Source organism: Sander lucioperca, chromosome 24 (assembly GCF_008315115.2).
Source record: "Sander lucioperca isolate FBNREF2018 chromosome 24, SLUC_FBN_1.2, whole genome shotgun sequence".
Lineage (NCBI taxonomy): Eukaryota > Metazoa > Chordata > Actinopteri > Perciformes > Percidae > Sander > Sander lucioperca.
In genome coordinates, this window is record NC_050196.1 from 12,056,097 (window position 1) to 12,078,573 (window position 22,477).

At 38.9% G+C, this 22,477-nt stretch overlaps 1 protein-coding gene and 1 long non-coding RNA gene across 6 annotated transcripts in view; one reads left to right on the forward strand and one right to left on the reverse strand.

Annotated features, from left to right (window-relative positions):
• Nucleotides 1-4,475: 4,475 nt before the first annotated feature.
• LOC116044433 (gamma-aminobutyric acid receptor subunit beta-3-like) overlaps nt 4,476-22,477 on the reverse strand; it is a 63,612-nt gene continuing 45,610 nt past the window's right edge. For 3 of the 5 annotated variants that reach the window (XM_035998797.1, XM_031291585.2, XM_031291587.2), the window contains 4 exons: nt 17,729-17,881; nt 10,427-10,674; nt 9,893-9,961; nt 4,476-8,106 (listed from right to left, as the gene is read on the reverse strand). In XM_035998797.1, coding sequence (XP_035854690.1) covers nt 7,735-8,106; nt 9,893-9,961; nt 10,427-10,674; nt 17,729-17,881 — 842 coding nt within the window. In that variant the 3' untranslated portion in view covers nt 4,476-7,734. The remainder of the gene's footprint in view (nt 8,107-9,892; nt 9,962-10,426; nt 10,675-17,728; nt 17,882-22,477) is intronic. The other 2 variants (XM_031291586.2, XM_031291589.2) reach the window with 1 other exon arrangement.
• The window catches only part of LOC118494505, a 31,103-nt gene continuing 19,111 nt past the window's right edge, over nt 10,486-22,477 (forward strand). The window contains exon 1 of the long non-coding RNA XR_004896666.1: nt 10,486-10,582. This is a non-coding gene — a long non-coding RNA (uncharacterized LOC118494505). The remainder of the gene's footprint in view (nt 10,583-22,477) is intronic.

Consider the following 22,477-nt stretch of genomic DNA (forward strand, 5'->3'; position numbering starts at 1 on the left):
AAAGAAAACAGACAACCTCTTTATTATCACAATTTACTCGAGGTCCCCAGTTTATACTAGTCCCGTGGGAATAGGGCTTAAGATGGTTAACATTATACCTACTAAACACCAGCATGTTAGCACGTTCCTTGTGAGCAGGCTAATGTTGGCATTTAGCATTTAGGCTCACAGAGCTGCTAGCAAGCTGTAGGCACTTGGTCTTGTTTAACCTATTTATATTGCTTGTCCAAAGAATATTTCAGATAATTATCATATTTCTGTCCTGCATGTCCTTTGTGCATTTTTATTGTTTTCATATTGCTTGCTGCTGTTGCGACCCCATTTCCCAATTGGAGACATAAGTTGTATCTAATCTATATCTAATTATTAACAAGAAATAATACTTTTTTTGATTTTTAACATTCTTTTAAATGCTCTTTTATGAAAACAATAAGTCATTTACCACAGTGCTTCAGAGCATCACATAGAGCTCCACTCTGCTTAAGGTCATGCCTAACAATGCCTCCGCCACCACCACCACTCCCATTAAGTCTTTTGAGGCTTATTGCCTGTGAACGAAGAACTATGATTTGTTGGTCATATGATTTTGACTTGTTGTGTATAGTTTTGAAAATATTTATCACCCTTGATCTCTGAGCTTTACTCTTTGAGCAATTATACAGATCTAGATCCTTTGCACTGCATGATAATGATGTCAAGCGTAGAGGCTACGGCCTTTATCCATACTTATCACTTGCCATATTTTTTTCTTTTCCGTGTGTGTGAACAGCTTGTTCCTTTTAAAAGCGTAAGGATAAGGATCCAGACAGAGTCAATAAGATCAATATGAGTGATAGCAAGGCAAAGAGAGGAAGCTGCTTGTAAAAAATAATGTTTTTTTTGTTTTTTTTCCCGATAACCTTTTGACTTTGGCTTTATGGCCCCCTGGAGTGCTTTTTATTAGTGACTTGGCATCTTGTTTGACCGAGGTCATCTATCAATATCTCAGCCTCTCATTGACCTCCCGAGAAACAGGCAGGACGGTAAGCTTTAATATGAACTTAAATCTTTTATTTATTCATTATTTATCTGTTTGGATGTTCTAAAATAAGGACTGGTGGTGAGGTTGTTTTCAGCACAGCAAAGGAACCTGACAAAGTTGAAGAGTAGGAGTATGTTTGTATTTTTTTTTTCCTCTCAAAACTGAGAACAGAAATGATCTGGGGACCTGATGTGCTAGAAACAGTTTGACAGCATAAGTTGCAAATCTGTGCTTTGGCTTCTTTGAATGTGACGGCACAGAGGCAAGAACTGTTGCTACTGTAAGTAGGAAGTTAGGCAGGCAGTTACGGCTGGATAAACAAACATATTGACTGGACAACACATAGAAGCTTGTCCCGTTTTTTTTACCTACAACATCTTAGCCATCAACGTAATCTAACCCTTCAACTAGCCTGATTATCCAATAATTAAATATTATGTTCCCATTTAGCCCTCGTGAATGGCCAAGCATCATTATAGCATATTCAAACTGCCAAAATAGTATAAGTTGCTTCTCTTTGTGGAGTTGAGCCTGTCCTAGAGACAAAATATGTGCCTTGTTATCAATAACAGCACCACTCACAAGCCCCCCTCAAACTGCTGAACGATGATTTTCTTTATTGATTAATTTAATGATAAACTGTGCAATATAGCTTGGGGTTAGAACCCCTATACATTATAAAGGAAGGGGATTAAAAATCCATCACGCGTACCCCAATGGACTCATGTACTGTGGAGAGGGGGGGATAGAAAGCCAAGCTCAGCATTTTCTTAAAGGTCCAATGTGTGGGAAATTCTCCCATCTAGCGTTGAGATCATATATCGCAATCAACTCTCTCGTGTCTACCCCAGTTCATGCAAATGCAAATGTAAAATTTCAAACCAATAGGAATACTTGGAATTGATGGTGGTGGTAAATATTCATAAAAAAGGATAAGTTTGTGAACGGGAACACAGATTTTGATAATGAACAACTAAACACGTTACACACTGGACCTTTAAGTCAATAAAGTGTAAATAGTGTAATATGGCCTATATATATTTTCTCTACCTGGGATGTAGGGCAGGTGATCACGCTCCAAAGGAAATTCCATTAGGTCGTTTCCTCATTCAGCATTCTTTTTCCAAAACCGACAAAATGTTTATTGTTTGATTCCCTGCCTCTGCTTAAATTACCCTCTTCAGTAGGTGTTGAATTTGTTAAGACATTCCAAACATGTTTAACTGTCTCACTGTTGTCACCCACTGTTTGAGTAAAACCCACCACAATTGCTCACAGTTACCTTTGCGAGTGGTCCCATAGAGACTACATTATTTAAGACGGACTCATCCGTAATGAATTGCATTGCTTGGATTACCTATTACCAGCTGGTCTATACAGTTAATTAATTGTCATGTATTTTTTTACAGTTACTAGTTAACCCAGGTTTAGTGTACTGTACAAGCGGCAACCTCTGGTGCTGAAAAATGAAGCTAATGCGCAAGTGCCAACAACTGCAGTTCATCGAGTGGCCACTTGAGGCTAGCTCAAAAAGGGAGTCAATCCCCGTAGACCCCCATGTTAAAATGGCCAAATTTACAACAGGATTAAACATGTTAACAGCCTGTTACAAAAACAGTTTTTATATCTATAGCTAAGTTCACCCTTCATGGCAACTGTCAATGGGGGGATTTTTTGTATAACTTACCGGTTCAAATTATATTCAGGCTTAAAGTTCTGCATAATTAAGGGTGTTCCACTTTGAGTGACAGGTGGGCTGCCATCACAGGAGGCAAGCGTAGACTGTAGGCTTCATTCATCCCGCTTCAGCTCCATCCATGCTGCGCCTCATTGCCCATTTTTTAGATTAGCTGACATCAGGCACTGCCAAGATGGTGACGGACGGAGCCACCAGGAGCTTCCCAATTTTTCAAGATTCAAGATTCTAAATCTTTTATTAATCCCACAATGGGGAAAGTCACATTGTTGCAGCAGCAATGGGTAGGGGGAAAAGTACAAGACACAGATAAACAAACAATAAATATAAGTAAAGAGAATGAATAGTAAAATGACAGTATTGCTGTATTGTCACATTTTTATTGCACCCATAGCTTTTCAGAAACCTATGGGTGATGTCACGGAGACTACGTCCATATTTTAAACAGTCTATGGTACTGTATCAGCATCCTTGGCTAGTCTAGCATTATGGGCATGTAATCTTTGCTTTGCTGAGCATCCTGTAAGAATTATCGGGCCCCAACCTTTAAGTAGCTGAAAACATGTTTTTTTTTCCCACGCATATTCTGTGTTACTGTGCTGTTGTGTGTTGATAAAATCAAAAATAGTTTTGTGTGTGTAGACACAGTTCTGTGTGGGTCCCTTCAGTGGCTCTGACCTCCTTCTAATGGCCTAATTATAATCATTAGCTTTAAAGCAGGAAACCCTGTTTGTAAATACACATTACACTCTATAGTTGCGGAGTTCTGGTGTAGCTTCCTCTCATCTACTGTTTAGAAAAAGGGGTTTCCTTACCGTTTGTTGTTTGCTGCTTAACAACTAAAAATGAGTTCTTATTAGCTGCCCGCACAATCAACATATATGGTTGTTTTCTGGGTGAGGACGGTCTGGAAAATGTTTATACAAACCCACAAACTGTGCAACATTATTACATAGACTAACATTAAATTGATTTGTTTTAGTTAATGTAACCATCTCATCACCACAAAAGAATTGAGTCCATATCTGTATTTATGATTATAGACAACATTACTATTCTTCCAATATGATCACCCCACACTATGATGCAAATTCTCTAAATGGGTAATAAACGGGACAAACAGATGCCAAACACTTCTTTTTCACTTCCCTTTCTCAACTGCTCTAGAGACAGAAATAATCTGATTGGTCACTGCTAAGACATCTTAGGTACAAGCTGATATTGTAAAGACTTGAACACTTGATATTAACTGGAAAAAAATCTTAATCTAAGATAAAAACTTTCTCAGATGTTCTACTTTTTTAACACTTGTACTGACTAGGCTAAAGAAATCGTCATGAACCTTGAGTAGGGTGCAAAAAATGGACAAGTTACGGCGCCGAATAATAACCTCCAACTGCAGAGTGTCTCTTTTTGTCAATCTTTATTTATCTGGGGAACTACTGTACTCTTATTTAACAACACTCTGGCACACATTCATAAAGTTCACTTCATACACAAAAGATGTCCAACTGGGAGTCTTCAACTGTCGCTGTAGCTGCACTGAAACAGACAGGGATTGAGTGCCTTGCTCAAGGGCACCTGAATAGTTGAAGAGAATACATTCCCAACAAGTTTGGGGATATGTACAGGCAACATTTTATTAAAATTGTATTGTATGTTCGAAATGGTTGTTTATTGCATTAGCTTGCTCTACATGTACAGTATATGGAGATTCATACGGAGTGTCATGCATGCTCGCAATACCAAATACACAGGTACAATGTATATCATTTATTTGATGGTTTAACATGATAATCTATTGAAAAAGGAAGAGAAACATACAGAGATATACAGTATAAATCTAAGCCTAAATACAATTTGTGGCAGCACAGAACATTTCACATTCCATTATGGGACCAAGGCCATACAACACCTGAAGTCTTTGACTCCTTATTTTTGTTACTTTTTTTTTATTGTAGGCTCACATGGCATATTTTCATTTCTAAAATGAGCAGATCTCATGAGTGAGTTTGCAAAATATCTTTTTTTTTTTTTAAGTCCAAGTTATGAATTGTAGTTGCATGCATGATAAACGAGTATCGAGAGTTACCGCATCTCACTTTTCAACTGCACTATATACTGTAGTTTGGTAATTAAAATAATGCACAAATGACCAACTGCAAAATCCTGACCCGTAAGCAATCGTTTTAATCAAAGTGAAACAGTAAGCAAGGAAGTAAAACATTTTCTAGCTTCAGTGTTCCAGAAATCTGTCTTATTCGTACAAATTTCCTCCTTCAACCAACACAAAGCAGCTTGATCATCTTTGGACAAACTGGTTCCGTGCCTTAACAACCATGGATGCATGAGATCAGGAAACAAAGCTCTGTCAAGACATCCTCTCTTACTCTGTGTTCAGACAGAACGCCAAACAAGTTTTAGTGGCGGTGCGGTTGCATACATAGTCTACAGAAAGACACAATTTGACACAAAAACGTATCCATACAGATCAAAAATGTTTCAACTTCTGAAAAAACTGCACGGATTCTATGGCTTTATGAATCTGTTTTATAAACATACAGAGACTAGAGGGATATACCAGACAGAAGTTTCAGTGTGTCCATTGCTAGCTAGCTTACAGCTAACGTACAGTTGGAACATTGGCTGTTTGGGGCGAATTAACACAAATTTGTACGAATGACACAAGGTGAAAACTCACTTGGAAATCTTTCTGAACACACCTTTAGCAGGATGTTTTGTCTTATTATATATATTATTTCTTGGACCCAGGTCATATGTGCACTGTGCCCCGTCTACACAGTAGAAAACAGGTCAAGAAACCAGCAAGAAACTTGGGGTCACTTGAATGTGGAATCAATGAGAGCCCTAATTAATCAGAGTTGAGGTCAATCCTGTTTCCAGAAAGAAAATTGCATTTATGCAGGAACAATCCAAGTACAATACATTCAGTTCTTAGTCATATATCAATCAATCTGTACACATAAAACTTAACATTTTTTTAGTTAAATTGATCCCAATGTTGTCAAGTAGCATTTTTTTTTTTACTCTACATGTATTCTCGTACATGCACAAACGATGTATGTATGTAATGTATCAATGACAGATTTACATCATCGTCCATGAGTTGTAACTGTTTGATTGCTCTGCGACCTTAGGTGGAATGGCACACAGTTCATCAAAAGAGTGGGACAGGAGAGCTATTTTTATCCACAAAACTATTATACGTTGACATTTGCCCATAGTCGAGCAAGCAGCACAGAAAATAAATGGTCTACCCACGCCCTTCCTATCTTAAGCTCTCCTTATCCATTTCCCATCTCTCACATACACACACACACACACACACACACACACACACACACACACACACACACGCACACACTCTTAAAACACTATTTCTTCCCTCTCTTTCTTCGTCACTTGTAAGAATGGGCGTGTTACATTCTGATGGAGAAATGATGACCATGGCTCATTATCCTCTCCCTGAAGAATGCATACAGTCATTACATTCAGCGCTAGCATGTGCTTATTAGTCGACAGACCGGTTATTGTGGTCCGTCTGCGGAATCAATGAAATCCATTTGCATCTGCTGCTGTATGGCGGGGCATACAGTAACTCTAAAATGCAGGATGAATATACATACAGTGTCTAGTGTGGTCTTGAACATGGACGGATGTTTGAGAAGATATTCAGAGTGCCCCACAAAAAACTAAACTGATGCTTGAAACTGACCTGTTGGTTAATTTGTTTAATCCTTGTCTTTTTTGTGTCTTTTTTGCACTAAATATTCTGACATTTAATAGCCAGTATGACAATCACAAAATGCTCAGATCAATTCCATTTTGGGTTGTACACACAGTATATATATATATATACATTTATGTATATACACACATATGTACTTATATACAAAAAAATGATTTCATTCCTTACCATAACACAGTTAGTGTTGAGCAAAAAAAAAAGACAGATTAGGAAAGTCAAAGGAATACCTGAAGACACAGAGTACAAAAATATCATAATATTTCATGGGTTAAGTAACCGTGTCGCCCAAAAGGCCCTTGGCAGTTATTTTAAATGAAAGTAAGACCATTTTTTAGAAGAAGTTTGATAAATTTGAGTGCAATTCTGTCATGCTATCACTTGAAGCGCTGTTACCAGAAGGTAGAAGTGAAAAAATGGCAGTTTTATTCGTATATTTGTGCTTTCTTTTCCTTATCAAGTTACCAAAAAGGATCAATGACACTTTTCTTTGTCGAGAAAAAGATGTCAAATAGCAAAATATTCAGAACCTGAGTCACAATCATCCTGAACAGAGGATAAAATCCTCAACTTTAAATTATTATTTTTGGGTAAAGTTTTACCAGATCAACAAATGACATGGTTAATAGCAAGTATTCTGTATATTATTAACGCTATAAACAAATACTCATCAACAGAGTCTTCTGTAAAGTTTTGACATAATCCAAGGCAAAAAAGGAGTAATTTCTTCACTATGGTTGATCATTCCATGCATTAATAGTGCATATGGTACCAGTCAAACATACATTAGTTTGTTTAATGGACTTTTAGGAATTGCCTGCATTTATCTGACCACCTGTGTAGTATAAAGTTGTTTTTTTATTAGAAAAATCATTGCGTTAACTGCTATTGTGTTTGTTTTTTGCTAATTCTGTATTATTTATTCAATTGCTGGCTTTGTATCTCTCTATTTACACATTACTGAAAGGGCAAATGTTGGGAAATGACTGTCACAAGTCCCAATTACAGTACATACTTTTGAAAATAAAAAGACCTTGGTACTAAGGATTCAAAGACTGCAAATATAAAAACAATTTTGACAAGAACTTGGTCCTTTCTCAGTCTGTTATTTTTTTGTCTTGAAGTGTTGCAGTCTTTAATTCGATAGATTCGATCATGTATAAAAGCAACAGGAAAAAAGGAAGAAAAAGAAACAAAATGAAGAAAAAAAATCAAACAAGCAACAACAAACATCTCAACAAAACAGTCCAATCAGACATAGTAGAGCCAGTAGACGAGGTTGAACAGTGAGAAAACAGAAGGGAATATGATCCGTGACCAGCGGTCGATGGCATTCACATCCGTCAGGTCGGGGATTTTGATTTTGAGCTGCGAGGACCGCCTCCGCAGACGGCTGCGTTTCAGCTGAGCGGCCCGGTCCAGGGAGTGCTTGCTGGTGGAGCGTGGGCCGATCCCGCCGCTCTGCTTGCGGTACTGGATGTGCGACGAAGCCGTGCTGTCCAACTGCACCATGGACTGAGAGTTCCTAATGTCCGCCAAGCTAGTGGTGATCTCGCCTCCCGCCACCTCGTTATGGATCTCCAGGGTGGTTAGCAGGATGTTTCCGTGGCCGTGCGGTTCCGCCTGAATGGATAAAGAAATGGGAAAACTAATTAGCGACATTATGTGCAAATAACTGGAACAGCTAGATAGGACTCTACCTGAAGTGTTAAAGCACTCTCCCTCAGTGCACAATGCATTCAAGACCATGAAATGTTGATGTCATCATGGAACAATTACTGAACGGGCACAGGCCCAGGGGCCCAGAGACTCCTGACCACAAAAACTGGCAACCAGTTATATAGATACAGAAAACATCTACAAAGACACATAAAATGACTCCAAAGGGATGCTAAATGACTATAAAGAGACACAAAACATGTTGTTTTGCATCTCTTTATACTTTCAGTCTGGGTGCTTTGTCCCTACGAGAGGTGGGGGTTCTTTTACATGACTGTGCCAGGGGCCTATTGTCTCATAATCCGTCCATGGATGTCTCCTTAGAACATTGGGACATATTTTCTAAAACATTCTAATTGCAGTGCTTTGCCTTTGCTCCAGACCTGACAGGTGTGTAAGTTAAAGTGTTAAAATAGTAAATTGTGATTTTGGGCACCAAATGCATGCTCTTTTGGGAATTGTTGGTTATCTGTAAATTATAGTGTGGTCTAGACCTACTCTATCTGTAAAGTGTCCTGAGATAACTTTGGTTATGATTTGACACTATAAATAAAATTTGAATTAAACTTATCATCATTAAGTGCATCGCAAGAAACCTTTTTGAGTTTTTCTTGCGTATGGAAAAGTAATTGAGTGGATGAAGGAGCAGTTTCAGGCACAGCTTGGGTCTCAAGCGCCTCTGTTCCTTGATGGCATTTTTATCAATTAATGGCAGCCACTACAATGTCAGCTGTTCTGTATGACTTGAAGAACAAGAGGAACGTTTCCATTGATAAATGATCAGAGAAATATTTTCGTTTCCTTGGGTGTCATGCCTCCTGCTATAACCTGTGGACCTCCCCTCTGAAGCTCATGAAGATTTTCTTTTTCCCGGACTGAAGCGATATAAATCCACACCATCACTTTCAACAATTTAATCAATCACATAGGACACACATCATACTCCATGCCTATGATGTGTGCACCACAAAATCAACAATAATAGACAGTGGCAATCATTCATGCAAATGTAGCAACTGTGGAAGTCCCACATTTCCCCTTTTCTTCTAAAGTCAGTGTTTGTACAGGTCAGAAAGGATCTAACTAAGGCCTTTTAAGGTGTGTTCACTGACTTCCAATGACTTTGTATGCACTTGATTTGAAGGCAGTGGGCTATAAGTTACTATTATTATTCTCAGTTTGATTTAATATTTTCAGAATTGATTAAACCTTTTGAAAATGTCCAATTAAAAAAGAATCGTACTAATGCAGAAAAAATGGGGGACCTCTGCATTAACTATCAACTGATTTACCACATTCTGACATGCACAGTGTCACTCTATGAAAGCTATGTGAGACGTGGCTTTTAATGATGATTTCAATGAGAAAAGATATACAGACAGCATGCATTCAGGATAACCTCTGAAAGGAGAAACAGGTTCATATCTGAAACACCGATTTGACAATGCAATCGAGCACGAGCATCATTTCAATGCAGAAACAACTGCAATGAAGAAGTCAAAGTCAAAATAAATACTCCTGAGAATATGGCAATGTCATGAAGATGTCTGTTGTCGCTTGACTCATTCCATGGATGGGGAAATATTTTGCATTACGGCAAAAGAAAATTAAAAAGACATCCATGTCAGCTGATGGCAATGGCAGAGTTGACTCAAGGATATTGAAGAGTCTCACTGAACAAGCAACTCACCGAGCGTGAGTGGCGAAGACCTTTAACCTGATTGGACCGCTTTAGGGATGCGGTCCTACTACCTGCCTCCTGAGGAGATGAAAATATTCAGCCACATGTGGGGAACAAATACCTGATTTAATTTTTTTAAACTCAACATATTTTGCCTACTGAAGCCTCCAGATACAGTGATACAGATGCCTGTGAATAATATGATAATGTAATACAGGTCAATTATGCTGAACATTTTCCTTTTGCTGCTTCTGCGATGGAGAGCTGAAAAAACAAGTTAAATTTAGAATAACTGTGGTGTCAAGGCTATTTTATCATTCATGTCCTGTTAGGAGGAAGAAAAAATAAGGAATTTAAGAGTCCACTCAGACGGTCCTTTTTACAGTGTTGTCCTGCGGCATTTTCTGTGGATATAACCAAATATTCATACATATGCAGTACCATTATTTATTGATTGATACTTTAATTCAATCCATTTATCAACTGATCATTTGAGTCCAGAAATCATGTCACAAATGTCACAATCGTCAAATCCCAACTCACCCTTGCTGCGTCGTACTTGGCTGCCCTCTCATTGTTGGCTTTCTCTGCCTTCTCCGCTAGCTTCTTCTGCATCTGGGGACCCCTCCCAAAGAAGATGTAGTTGACGAAGGCGTACTCCAGCAGGGCCAGGAAGACCATGACGAAGCAGCCCATCAGGTACATGTCGATGGCCTTGACGTAGGGGATCTTGGGCAGCGTCTCTCTCAAGTGGGTGTTGATAGTGGTCATTGTCAGCACCGTGGTGATCCCTGACATAAGGAAAAAGAAAAACATGGTCTTTTTAATCGTTTTAGGTGTCATTATGACCAAAAGAGCATTAAATAACCACAGGAGCAGAAACTGTCATGAGCCAAAAGGTAGTTAATGAGAGGTTTATTTCGGATAACAACTATCAGTCATCAATATCAGTAATATAAAGCATCAATATAAGTATGAGAGCTGCAAATAGTCGATTAATTGAGTAGTTGTGAACTACTCAATTAATCGGCAACTATTTTGATAATCGATTAATCGGTTGAGTATTATTTTTAAGGGAAAAAATAGCAAAATTATCTGATTCCAGCATCTTAAATGTGAATATTTTCTAGTTCCGTCACTCCTCTGTGACAGTAAACTGAATATCTTTGAGTTGTGGACAGAACAAGACATTTGAGGACGTCATCTTGGGCTTTAGAAAAACTCTGACCAACATTTTTCACCATTTTCGGACACTTTATTGTGCAAACAACTAATCGAGAAAATCGCAGTAAATTCTACCTGTTCAAATCATACAGCATCATTTAGAGGATAAAATGTGTTATTTTTTTCTCCAAGGCTTTCTTAATACCAATCTTGGCAATCAATCTGTGATGGTAAATTTGACGCTTAATTAGTCCAAACCTGTTTTACCCCACCACACACACACACACACACACACACATTTTCTAAGCAGATGCTTCGATCTCGTCAGTAACCTTAAGGTCACGTTGAAGGAAAAACTCCAACAGATGTCTTAGGTGTTACTATAGAAACAAGGATATTTTTTATAGAAAACGTGCGTTCCATTTCCTCTGCTAGTTCAGAGCAGAATGGACCCAGTGGGGAAAAAAACCTATGTTGCTCTGAGATTGCCTTGCTGAAGTGTCAAAGAAACAGTGAGGGCGGGAAAAGAAAATACTACATGCACAGTATTTTTGCTTGAGCACTTCCTGATCACTTTTATGTTTGATCTTATTTTACTTGCATGAACACACAGGCACTGGTAGGCAGTGTTGGGAGTAACGCGTTACAAAAGTAACGCAATTACAGTAATGTATTCCTTTTTGCTGTAACGCAGTAATATAACGCATTACTAATTAAATTTCGGAAATATTATACTCGTAACAATCTCAGTAACGCGAGTTACAATGCATTTTAACGCAACATTTAGTGGTGCATTGTTTTTTTTAAAGAATTCACCAACACCGCACATTTTTTCACAGGAAAAAAAAAGCCGTATTATTTTCCTGTCGCTGTATTCGATGTTTGAGATGACTGCAGAGACAGATACATTTGCGATATGGACATTATCAGGAGTTATTACACTGCGTTGAAGCGAGCTGTCCTGTTTCTGTTCCCGTGGTCAGAGCCAGAACCAGAGACGGTACGGACAGCATGTATGTCCCAACAGGTGACGGTACGGACAGCATGTATGTCCCAACAGGTGACGGTACGGACAGCATGTATGTCCCAACAGGTGACGGTACGTCAGCGGCTGACAGATATAAACATGTCGGGAATTAATGTTGAGGCTTGCTACACGTAAATATCATTGCATTTTATCAGACGTGGAGAGTAACTCTGCCTGTAGTGGAATGGCTTCGAATGACGACCAAAAACGCTTGTCTTTTACTGTGACCATTAGTAAATGGTCACAGTAAAAGACAAGCGTTCAATATGTTGCAGTTTTACAAACAAGAAAGTGAACAACTGGAGCCTGACGGACATGTTGCATCTCAGTAAGCTAGTAAGAGTAGGCTACACAACAGACAACGTCCGTGTAGCCTACTTCAAAATAAAAGCACTTCCTGTGACGGTTCGCAGTAAAACTAAATTACTGTTAAATAAGGTTGTGTAGGCTACCTTTTCACAAATCAGCTGTAAATCAAGTACTGTAAATAATGTAAATAGTGATTTTAATCACACTATAATTGAACATTTCCTTTAGAGTGTTTTAAACTAAACAACATGAATTTCTTATTCAAGTGCTATAAACAAACATTTTACAACAATGTCATACTTTTAATTGAATATTTTCATTTTCTCCTACTTGCCTGTTATACGTTTTACTTATCTATTTTTCATAGCTTTAGTTACTTTGCATATTTATATTGATTATACAAAATATGAATAATCTATGATGTATTAAAGTGGATAAAGAGGAGACTTTATTGATCCGGTGGTGAAATTCACAAGCTAGCTGCCAAATCAAATTTCCCCTGTTATTTTGGTGAAAGTAACTCAAAAGTAATGCAAAAGTAGTGTAACGCATTACAATTCAGAGACAGTAATATTGTAATATAACTAATTACTCTCAAATGACAGTAACTAGTAATCTATAATGTATTACATTTTGGAAGTAACTTGCCCAACACTACTGGTAGGTGAGTGCATAACCTCTGCTTCATTGAAATTTTAAAGGTCTACCTTGAAACCTCCAACTGCCCCTTAGTCATGGGGCAGAAAAAACTCATTAGAATAGTGCTGCATGTATCTAGCCCCTAGCTCTTTGTAACCTTAACCACAACGGATACAGAGTGACGCGCTTCTTTGCTGTATCCCAGTAAAGGCACCTTTGCACCTTGTATGTTTCAGAATGACAGAAAGAGACACTAAGTGAGACTCGTATAAAATGACAGACAAATAGATGAGGGGAAATTTAATTGGCTGAGGTTTGATACATTTCTACAGTGGCCCTGAGAGCTCAATGCACTGTAACCTATGAATACGCATGCAAAAGACTAAACACAATTACATACAGGAAACACAACCAAATACAGAAACGTAATGCAACTAGGTGTGGGCAATATATCACGATAGTCAGGGTATTTCTGCGATAATGATATTCTTGATGGTATGGCAACATACTAAACAATTTAGGGCTGCAACTAACAATTATTTTCATTATATTGATTATTTTCTCGATTAATCGATTAGTTGTTTGGTTTGGTGAAAAATGTCGATCAGTGTTTCCCAAAAGCCCAAGATGACGTCCTCAAATGTCTTGGTTTGTCCACAACTCAAAGATATTCAGTTTACTGTCACAGAGGAGAGAAGAAACTAGAAAATATTCACATTTAACAAGCATTTTTTTTTTCAATAAAAAAATGACTCAAGCCGATTAATCGATTATCAAAATAGTTGGTGATTAATTTAATAGTTGACAACTAAATGATTAATTGATTAATCTTTGCAGCTCTAGAACAATATTGTATCAATAATTTAAAAAACATACAATTGCAACAAAATAAGTGTTAATTATTTTATGTCATCAACATTAACAGTTTGCCTTTAAATATTCAGTAAAAACTATTTAAAAAAAAAAAAGATCTCTCAGTTCTTTAGCTTGTAATCAACAGTAACTCAGAGTGAGATTCTGTATAAAATAGTACAACAAAGTGCACATCTAAACAGTTGCCAAATTAACAAGCAATTACAACAACAAGTCAGAATATTGCCATTATCACAATACGATTTGACCCAACTGCAACAACAGAAAACACAACCCCAAATACAAAAAATGATTTACACTTTGTAGCTAATTTCCATTGTGATTATGTGTGACTTGCGACGTGTTTCTGCACTTATGCTACCATGAAAACCCGATGTATCTTACAGTACCATCTTACATATCACAAGTCATAGCAAATAAACACGTCTCACTCATATTCATGCAAACCCTGACCTCCTGCAATGCAATACCGCTATATCTTATCTCATTATAGATATGTGGCAGATACTATCTCTACTACTTTATCTACCCATGCTGGAAATAAATGGAGCCTATCAGTAGCCGGGCCGCTCGTATAACACACGTGAACAAGGCTTTTGTGTGTGTAAGTATGTGTGTGTACGAGTGTGTGTCATAAAGTACAGTGAAGAGACAAGGGACAGTCGGGAGGGGTTGGGAGGAGGGAGCAGGATAGCTTAGGTCAATCTAGCCCTTAGTGTGATTTATTGGCACATTACAAGGCTAACTGTGTGTGTGTGTGTGTGTGTGTGTGTGTGTGTGTGCGCGTGCGTGTGTGTGTGTCTGTGTGTCAACTCACGGACGGTGTGAGAAGCGGATACGTATAAACAAGCTCGCCCGAACATGCACATGCTTCGTGTCTCCGTCCATATTGGATGGTGCAATCTCTAGGTTTTTTTTGCTTAACGACAGCCTTGTTCTTTATAGGTGTTCTCTCAGCTGCGCCATTACTCTCTGTCCTTTGCTCCCTCCCTCCATTCCTCCCTCTCTTTTGCTCCCTCCCTCCCTGTTCGGACAATTTAATCAAGGGGCCATGCGCCCATGGGCCTCTCTCCTTTTTCATCACGCTGTTACACTCCTAAGGGAGAAATATAGTTTTATATGGTCTCTCTCACTCTTTTTCTGTCTCTCTCATCCCCTCTCTCTGTCTCGTCCCATTGTTCGCTGCTATCTCTCCCTCTCCCTCAATCTCTCCCTCTGCCACTCTTCATTTATCCCCCCCCCCACCCAGATCTCCCCATCATTTACTGGTGGTTTCCATCTTTCCATCCCCGCCTTTTTCTCTTGTTATATGTCCCAGAGTCTCTTTTCAACTAACAGCTGAAACAAAGGAACACAGCAATCAAATATCCTCTAATCACAAGCCAATAGGCCATTAGCAACACTATAAAAACAGAAAAGGTATCATGTAGGATGCAATAAAGCGCGTGAAAGGCAATGGATGTTGACTGCGAGAACAGAGGCATGGGCGTTAAATCACAGCAACGTCAATTAAACACTTCCATTCATCACTTGCAGACAGCACAAATTGTCAACTATCTAGTTAGCATGCGCAATGTTTCAAGACTTGTCATTTTGAGAGTCTGCGGTTTAGAAAAAAAAGGTTTTAACGCACTGGAACAACATACAGTGAACTCAGCTTGTGTCTACCATTACACTAAAAGTGCTCCTACACCAATTACAGATAATGCCCACACCTTGACTGTTATATATAATATGATTGTGAGTGAAGGGCATGACTGTGGGAAATGGGTTGCAACCAGATTAGGGTGCGAGCAGGTCATTTGTAACTTTGCAATCCTTTGAAATTGCTCAGGAAAATGAGATTCTCCTTCAAACAATTCAATTGTTTGCCTGCTGCCTCCTTGAATTGATTTCTCCTTGATCATTACGTTGCTCTTACTGGCAGGTTTGCACACACAAGAGGAGCCGACGCACACAGGCATACACACACACACACACACACACACACACACACCTTCCACCATCAAGGCACCTGCTGAAAGCTTGTAATGATCCATCAGGAAAAGTGAATGGACCTCCGGTTGCCTCTCAGCTGAGGTAGCACACACCGGATATTGTAGCTATAGCAAGACATTACACGTACACATTCCCCTTACTAACACACACACATGCACAAACATAAAAGCAGACCTACACTCTAAGGATGGATATTGCATGCCTTATAAAAACAACCAGTTTAAGCAGGCAAATAACGGTGGATATAAAACAGATAAAAGTACACGCTCTCCAGATTCCAGTCTCTGTCGAGCTGTATGTGTCTGTGGAAGACAGGTAATGGATCAAAGCATGATTTCCAAAAAGCTAAGCTAAAAAGCTTTTGTTGCTCAAAAATAGATAACTGTTCCATTATCTACCTATATAAAGATGATTTAAGGGCCAAAGCAGCAATCAATTGGCATAGCCAGAATAAGGTTAGGATTTGCTGCTGGGCCACACAGTGAATCTGGGCCTTTTAAGTCCCCTTGAGCAGATACCTAATTTGCCTGGTTTGTATTCCAGTTAATTGGTGAGCCGCTTTTGCTTTGACGGTCACATTCTCAAAGGGATCTGGGCATGACCAGCCTTGATTTTATCTTTGCATTGTCTTCTAAAACTGCTTAAATGCCTGTGAGTGGAGAGACAACTAGATAGTGGCAGATTTAGCATAGCAAAAAAAATTATTTCTTTAGATCATTTTTTTGCATTTATTGTATAGTGGATGGTGAAGAGGCGCACAGGAAATAATTGGAGAGAGAGAGAGAGCGGGCTATGACAAAGGTAGGTCCCTGGCTGAAATTGAACCGGGAACTCAAATTGTTTAAACAATGGGTCTTTTATTTCAGACAGAGGTAGACAAACACAGACACAGACTGTATCCTTGGCTTTGTGTAGGTAGTAGGCTTACATTAGAGCAGATAAACGATAAACTGCATTCTTTAGACTTTTGTTCCTGTGTTTTTTCGGTTTTGGAAAGGCTAAAAAAAGATTCAAACCTCCAAACAGTAGGTGGTGTTATCCTAGTTACTGTTGCTAAGCTGTGATTGGACCATTGCTGTTCAGGGGAGGCATTTAGTGAATGGTCAATTGCCAATTTCCCATGGTGTAATTATGACTGCTGTGGAAAGTATTTTCTAAATTGCAAATTATCTATTGTCTTGACAAGCTTCATATTACATAGCTTCCCTTCCTAGTTCCTCATGTCATCTAGAACTACGTGTTTCAATATTCAACAAAGACAAAATTGTGTTGCAACCTCCTGTGAGAAATCTCAATGATTACAACCCAGAGACCTGCTGCTTCCACCTCTGCCTTGTTTACTGCTCACAGGAGCCTGACAGTGCGTGGGCCTTTGTACCCACACATGCCCTCCTCAATAGTGAAATTATGCTCATTAGAGATGTGATGTATTTTAAACTCCTGGTAGCCTCTCAGTGACCACGGCAACAACAGGCACAAGGAATGACCCAGTTTTCTCAGAGTCAAGGTTGTGTATTCCTGCTTTTGTCACATGGAAAGGCACAATGGACAAAATGTTTACATGCTTGTTCCAGCGTTACAGCTACAGTATTTACACACTTTAAAGTAAAATGGATGCCTATGTCCAAAGATGACAGGGATGTCTTTTTTTCTACACATAATAGATGTGTTCTTCAAAATGTCCATTTGGCCCACCAATTTCCAAGCCATTCCCTAAAGCTCCCACTAATACCAGCACAGGTTTAGAAGTTAGGGAGGGAGGTTGTGTATCACTCTGGTCTCCGATCTCATCTATAAATCCAAATACCTGCTCCTTAACAGCCACTGCTTCTTACCTAGAGCCACTCTGGCTGCTGACGCGTCATAATTTATCCAGAAGGAGACCCAGGAGAGGATGGTAATCAGGATCGATGGCATGTACGTCTGCAGGATGAAGTAGCCGATGTTCCTCTTTAGCTTGAAGCTCAGAGACAGTCGAGGGTAGGCACCTGAGGAATGGGGAGACAAAGATCAAAGCAGTGCGTTTAAATCTTTTGGTTTAGAAACTACATTTTTAGGTAGTATTAAGGATCACTGTACATCAAATGTACCTACAATAGTACATTTGGTTCAATGGTTTGAAAACATGAAATTGTCGACAGTAAAAACATCTAACTTATATTATTCATAGGAGCACACGGGACACCTTGTGTTTTTGTTTGTTTCCATGACAACCCCGACAGCATGGGTTGGATTTATTGCCATGGTAACAAGTATCCCCATCACTAGCGCCAGCAGAGACCAACTCTCTCACACACGCACAATACTGTAACTCTATTTCGTGACGATGTGACACAATATTTAGGATGGTGATACAAATTTTTTTGAGTATTTTGATTCATCTATTCTCCACATCTCATCCACCTACATAATTCATATGATGATTCTGAGGGATTCAGCATTACTGCAGAAATAGTAGCTTTCTAAATGCATGTAGCAGTGCCTGTGATTCTTTCTAAATCAGGAAAATAATACTCGTCACCACGATCTGCTTTGACAGAGCTTTTCTGTCATTCCTTTTCCATGACCTGGAACATAAACAGTAGCCTATATGTGCGTTCTTATGCTTGAATATAAGTGTGATTCATGATTTCTCTCCGATCGCCCATATGTCTCTTTATGGATTGAATCTATGGCTTGTTACTCCCACTTTTCCTAGTTATTTTCCAATTTTTTCTATTGGAGGAGAACTGGGTGCCATTACACTGTAATTTCCAATCCGTGGGTTTCAGCCAAAGCTACTTGTGGCGAGCGTGGGTCCAATCAACTGCACCCTCGTGTGCACGGTTGGATGGAGAGTCACTCTGAAAAAACACACAATCTCATTAGGTTCTGTGGCGACTGTAAGTTAGATTGCAATAAAATCCAAAGATGTTATTTTAAAGGGCTGGGTTGTTCATCAAATGATATTATCTATAACTACTGACTGATGTAATTGGCATCCAAAGGCAGTCAGCAACCAGAAGACCCAGTTTGTAACCTAAGCAAATATATGGGTCTACAGTATTTGGGAATTGTGTTGTTATTTACTCTTTTATGCACTTACAAATGCACAGCCCACAGTTCACCAAAAATACTGTTGCAGTGGTGAGGCATTTGTCACACAAGAAATAAGTAACATTTAACATTAAATTGCAGGCTTAAATTGCAGTGATCCCTCAATTCTTTTCCTTTAGCGCCGCCATGAGGTTGACATTTGTAAAATGTCTCGGCAAATATTGCATAGATTGCTATGACATTTGGCGCACACATTTATGTTCCCCCTCAGGATGAATTGTAGTAACTTGTGATGCCTTCATTTTCCATACTGCACCGTCACAAGTCCAAACATTAAATGTGTCCAATACTTTGGAGGGGCCTTAACAAGACCCACTTAATATATTATAGTCCTACTTTATCATTTTACCCCATATCTGTTATTTTTACTATACCCTTGCACCTTAATTGAAAAATTAGGTACAAATTAAGTGGTACCTGTAATGTTATCTTGTACATTTTTGCAAGTGTTAGCAAGTTTTTACCTCTTAAGTCCGCCTTCATCTATGCAAAAAAACAAAAAAACACCTTGATATATTACAACCCATTCATTTATCCAATATCTAATGAATTAATTTAGTATATATAGTCTAAATGGTGAAGCCAACATCTTCAAATATCTTGTCTTGTTTTGTTACAGTCCAGAACCTAATTACATCAAATTTACAACTAACTAGCTAACCCTAACCCAAGTTTGCTTGATCTGTAACTTAAACAAATACTAAGTTACAAAAAAACATTTTATGTTGATAAACTAACTTATCAAGAACTTTATATAAAATCAAATGATCAGCTCATTTTAATATAAAGCTGGTAGGTAGTTAAGCATATATAAATCTGCAAACTATGGCTTTTCTATCACATTAGATGATCCTCCTGTATTTGGCTTGTGGTTAACAGTCTGAGAGCAGTGAACAAACTCAACACACGCTAAACATACATTTCATTACTGTGTGAATATGGGAACAGACTGTCACAGGTCTTAAAATATCCCATTCACTTCTTTTAATGCATCCTTAATGGCAGCTCCGACAGCCTAAATGGGAGCAGAGTATCTTCGCAGTAGCAGATGCGAGAGTAGGCTGAGGTTCACTCGCGCGTGGGTGTAGAACAGTACTGGCTGTAACTGCTACACCAAACAAAATTCACGAGTGGGAGGAACACCATGTGTGAGGCAGAGGAGAGGGAGAGAGAAGAGGAGATGGGATGAATATAAAAGTTGAGTGGATGATAACATTAAAACAATAGAGACTGGGATGGTGGCTGGGTGAGTGCTGAGGAGTAGGAGGTCTGCTGTCTCCTTTTTTGTCTCTTTTGTCACCCTCATGGCAGGGGAGTTGCAGTGAATGAATGTGCTGTAACACTGGCAGTTTTGATCTGATCAGGGTTAGTTCTTTTTAAAGTTTCTTTTGCCCATTCTGAAACCAAAAACACAAGAGCAAAACTGTAAGGAAGGGATTAAACCATGTCTTTTGTCTGCAAATGTTAGGATGTCTGGCTTACTAGCTTACTACCCACAGTAGTAACCTAAATGAGCGTTACTTCTAAGGCCAAGGAGCATTAGCTAATTAGACTTTGAAGCAACCTTAAACCCCTTATCCAACATAGCTTTACGTTAGGCAGAAACACTGGTCCTGTTCCTAAAAGCCTTTTTTCTTGTAGCTTTAAAAGTGAAATATGTTATGCTGGATTCTGACTTTTTACCGGGGACATGTAGTGCAAGTGCATATTTAATCTTTTTAAAAAGATTCTTAGCAGGAGACAAGAACCCGTTGTTTCAAATAACTATGAATTGTGAGTGGTAAATCTGCCACTGTTATTGTAATATGTGCAATTTGAGAATGGAAAGCTTGACAGGTGTAGCAACAGTCACTAAGGGCTAGCGCTAGAGTCCTAAGGTATACTAATGATTTCAACGCTATATTAAAGGGCTACTTTCAAAAGCCGTTTGTGACGCAGTTCATGTTTTCAAACACTTGCAAATGTGAAGGAATATTCAAGGGCTTTACTGTCAAATTACAGCAAAAACATGAAATATAGATGTTATAGAATTTTCAAAGCTGTTATTATTGCAGCTATCTTAATGAAGATGACGGAGTGGATGAAGACAAAAAAGTGATGATAGCCATGACATTGATTAATGGGCACAATGCGCAAAATAACACACTTAAATGTCACCTAACACAGCGACGTTATCCGGTCACGCACACGTTTGCATATGGACATGCTTACTGTATGTACACACACAAACAGGCAGTGATTTTATGTGTGCTTAGAGGAGAATAATTGATGTGGGCCTCATTCCACATAAATATATGATGCTCTGAATCCTGGGCTGTTTTTCTGTCAGAGAGCAGGGTAATTGGCATCCAACCGCACCTCTCACAAGAGAGAGGAAAATATACAGTATACTAAAGAAGATTGGGGAAGGGAAAGAAGAAAAAGTAAAAGAAACGACAGAGGGTAAGAGAGATGCCAAGACAGGACAGAAAGGGGGAATAGAAAAAGGGGGTATGGAATTATAGGCTGGCTAGTGGCACATGTAATTAGGCAGCCTTGCGGGGAGCCTTTGATGTGCTTCACACATTATGCTAAGAGCACGGGAGTAGATCACTGGACACTAACCTTTAATTGTCGCCACCCACAGGGGACATGCCACTGCTCATAAACAAGTGCACTCTGGTGCGCTCGCCTCATCACATTCACAAGTGATACACACATGCAGGCAGAGACACGCATGTACTTTACACAGCCAGAATTGATGGTTAACGCAATGCAGCACGTGCAGTATTGTGAGATAACAAAGAGATACCCACAGTGAGAATGAGGGCAAAAAGGATGCTTTAGCTCAGGGTGAGGCACTTGTGGGAAGACTTGGCATGGAAAGACATACTGTGTAGCCTCAATAGAAATGTTAAAAATACCCAAAAAGCAAACAATTGTTTACTCTTCATACCCTTTTCAGACTGGGTGTGGCTCCTCCTCATGAGCATAACTTTGTGTTATTACTAAATGTCACACAGCTTTTATTTCCCATTCTCTGAATGAGTCTCCACTGACCAGATTATATGGCAGTTGGTTAGGGAGCATCAATAAAGTTCTGTATCTAGGACTAAATGTACACATAAAAATCTGATTAATTGAGGACCTTGGTGTACAACAAATAAAAAACAAAGTTCACAGCATATAGCAGATCACCCCCGTGAGCAATGAGGATCGTTGAATTCCAAGTTAGCAACACAAATGAATCACATGAATTACGATACTGCAAATGTAAATATTTCATCTTAACTTACTTGACAAATTGCTTTAACATGTCACCCTATAATCTAATTAATTGTCTTGATAGATGAAAATCTCTTTTGAAAATGTCCATTGTGAACCTATAAATAACTTGATTGATGGGTTTCACAACACCAATTAATGATGACACCATCTATAAGCTGTGTACATCTCTTTCTTGTGTTTGCATGTATTTTTCCTGAGCGTCCATGTTTCATTTATGATCA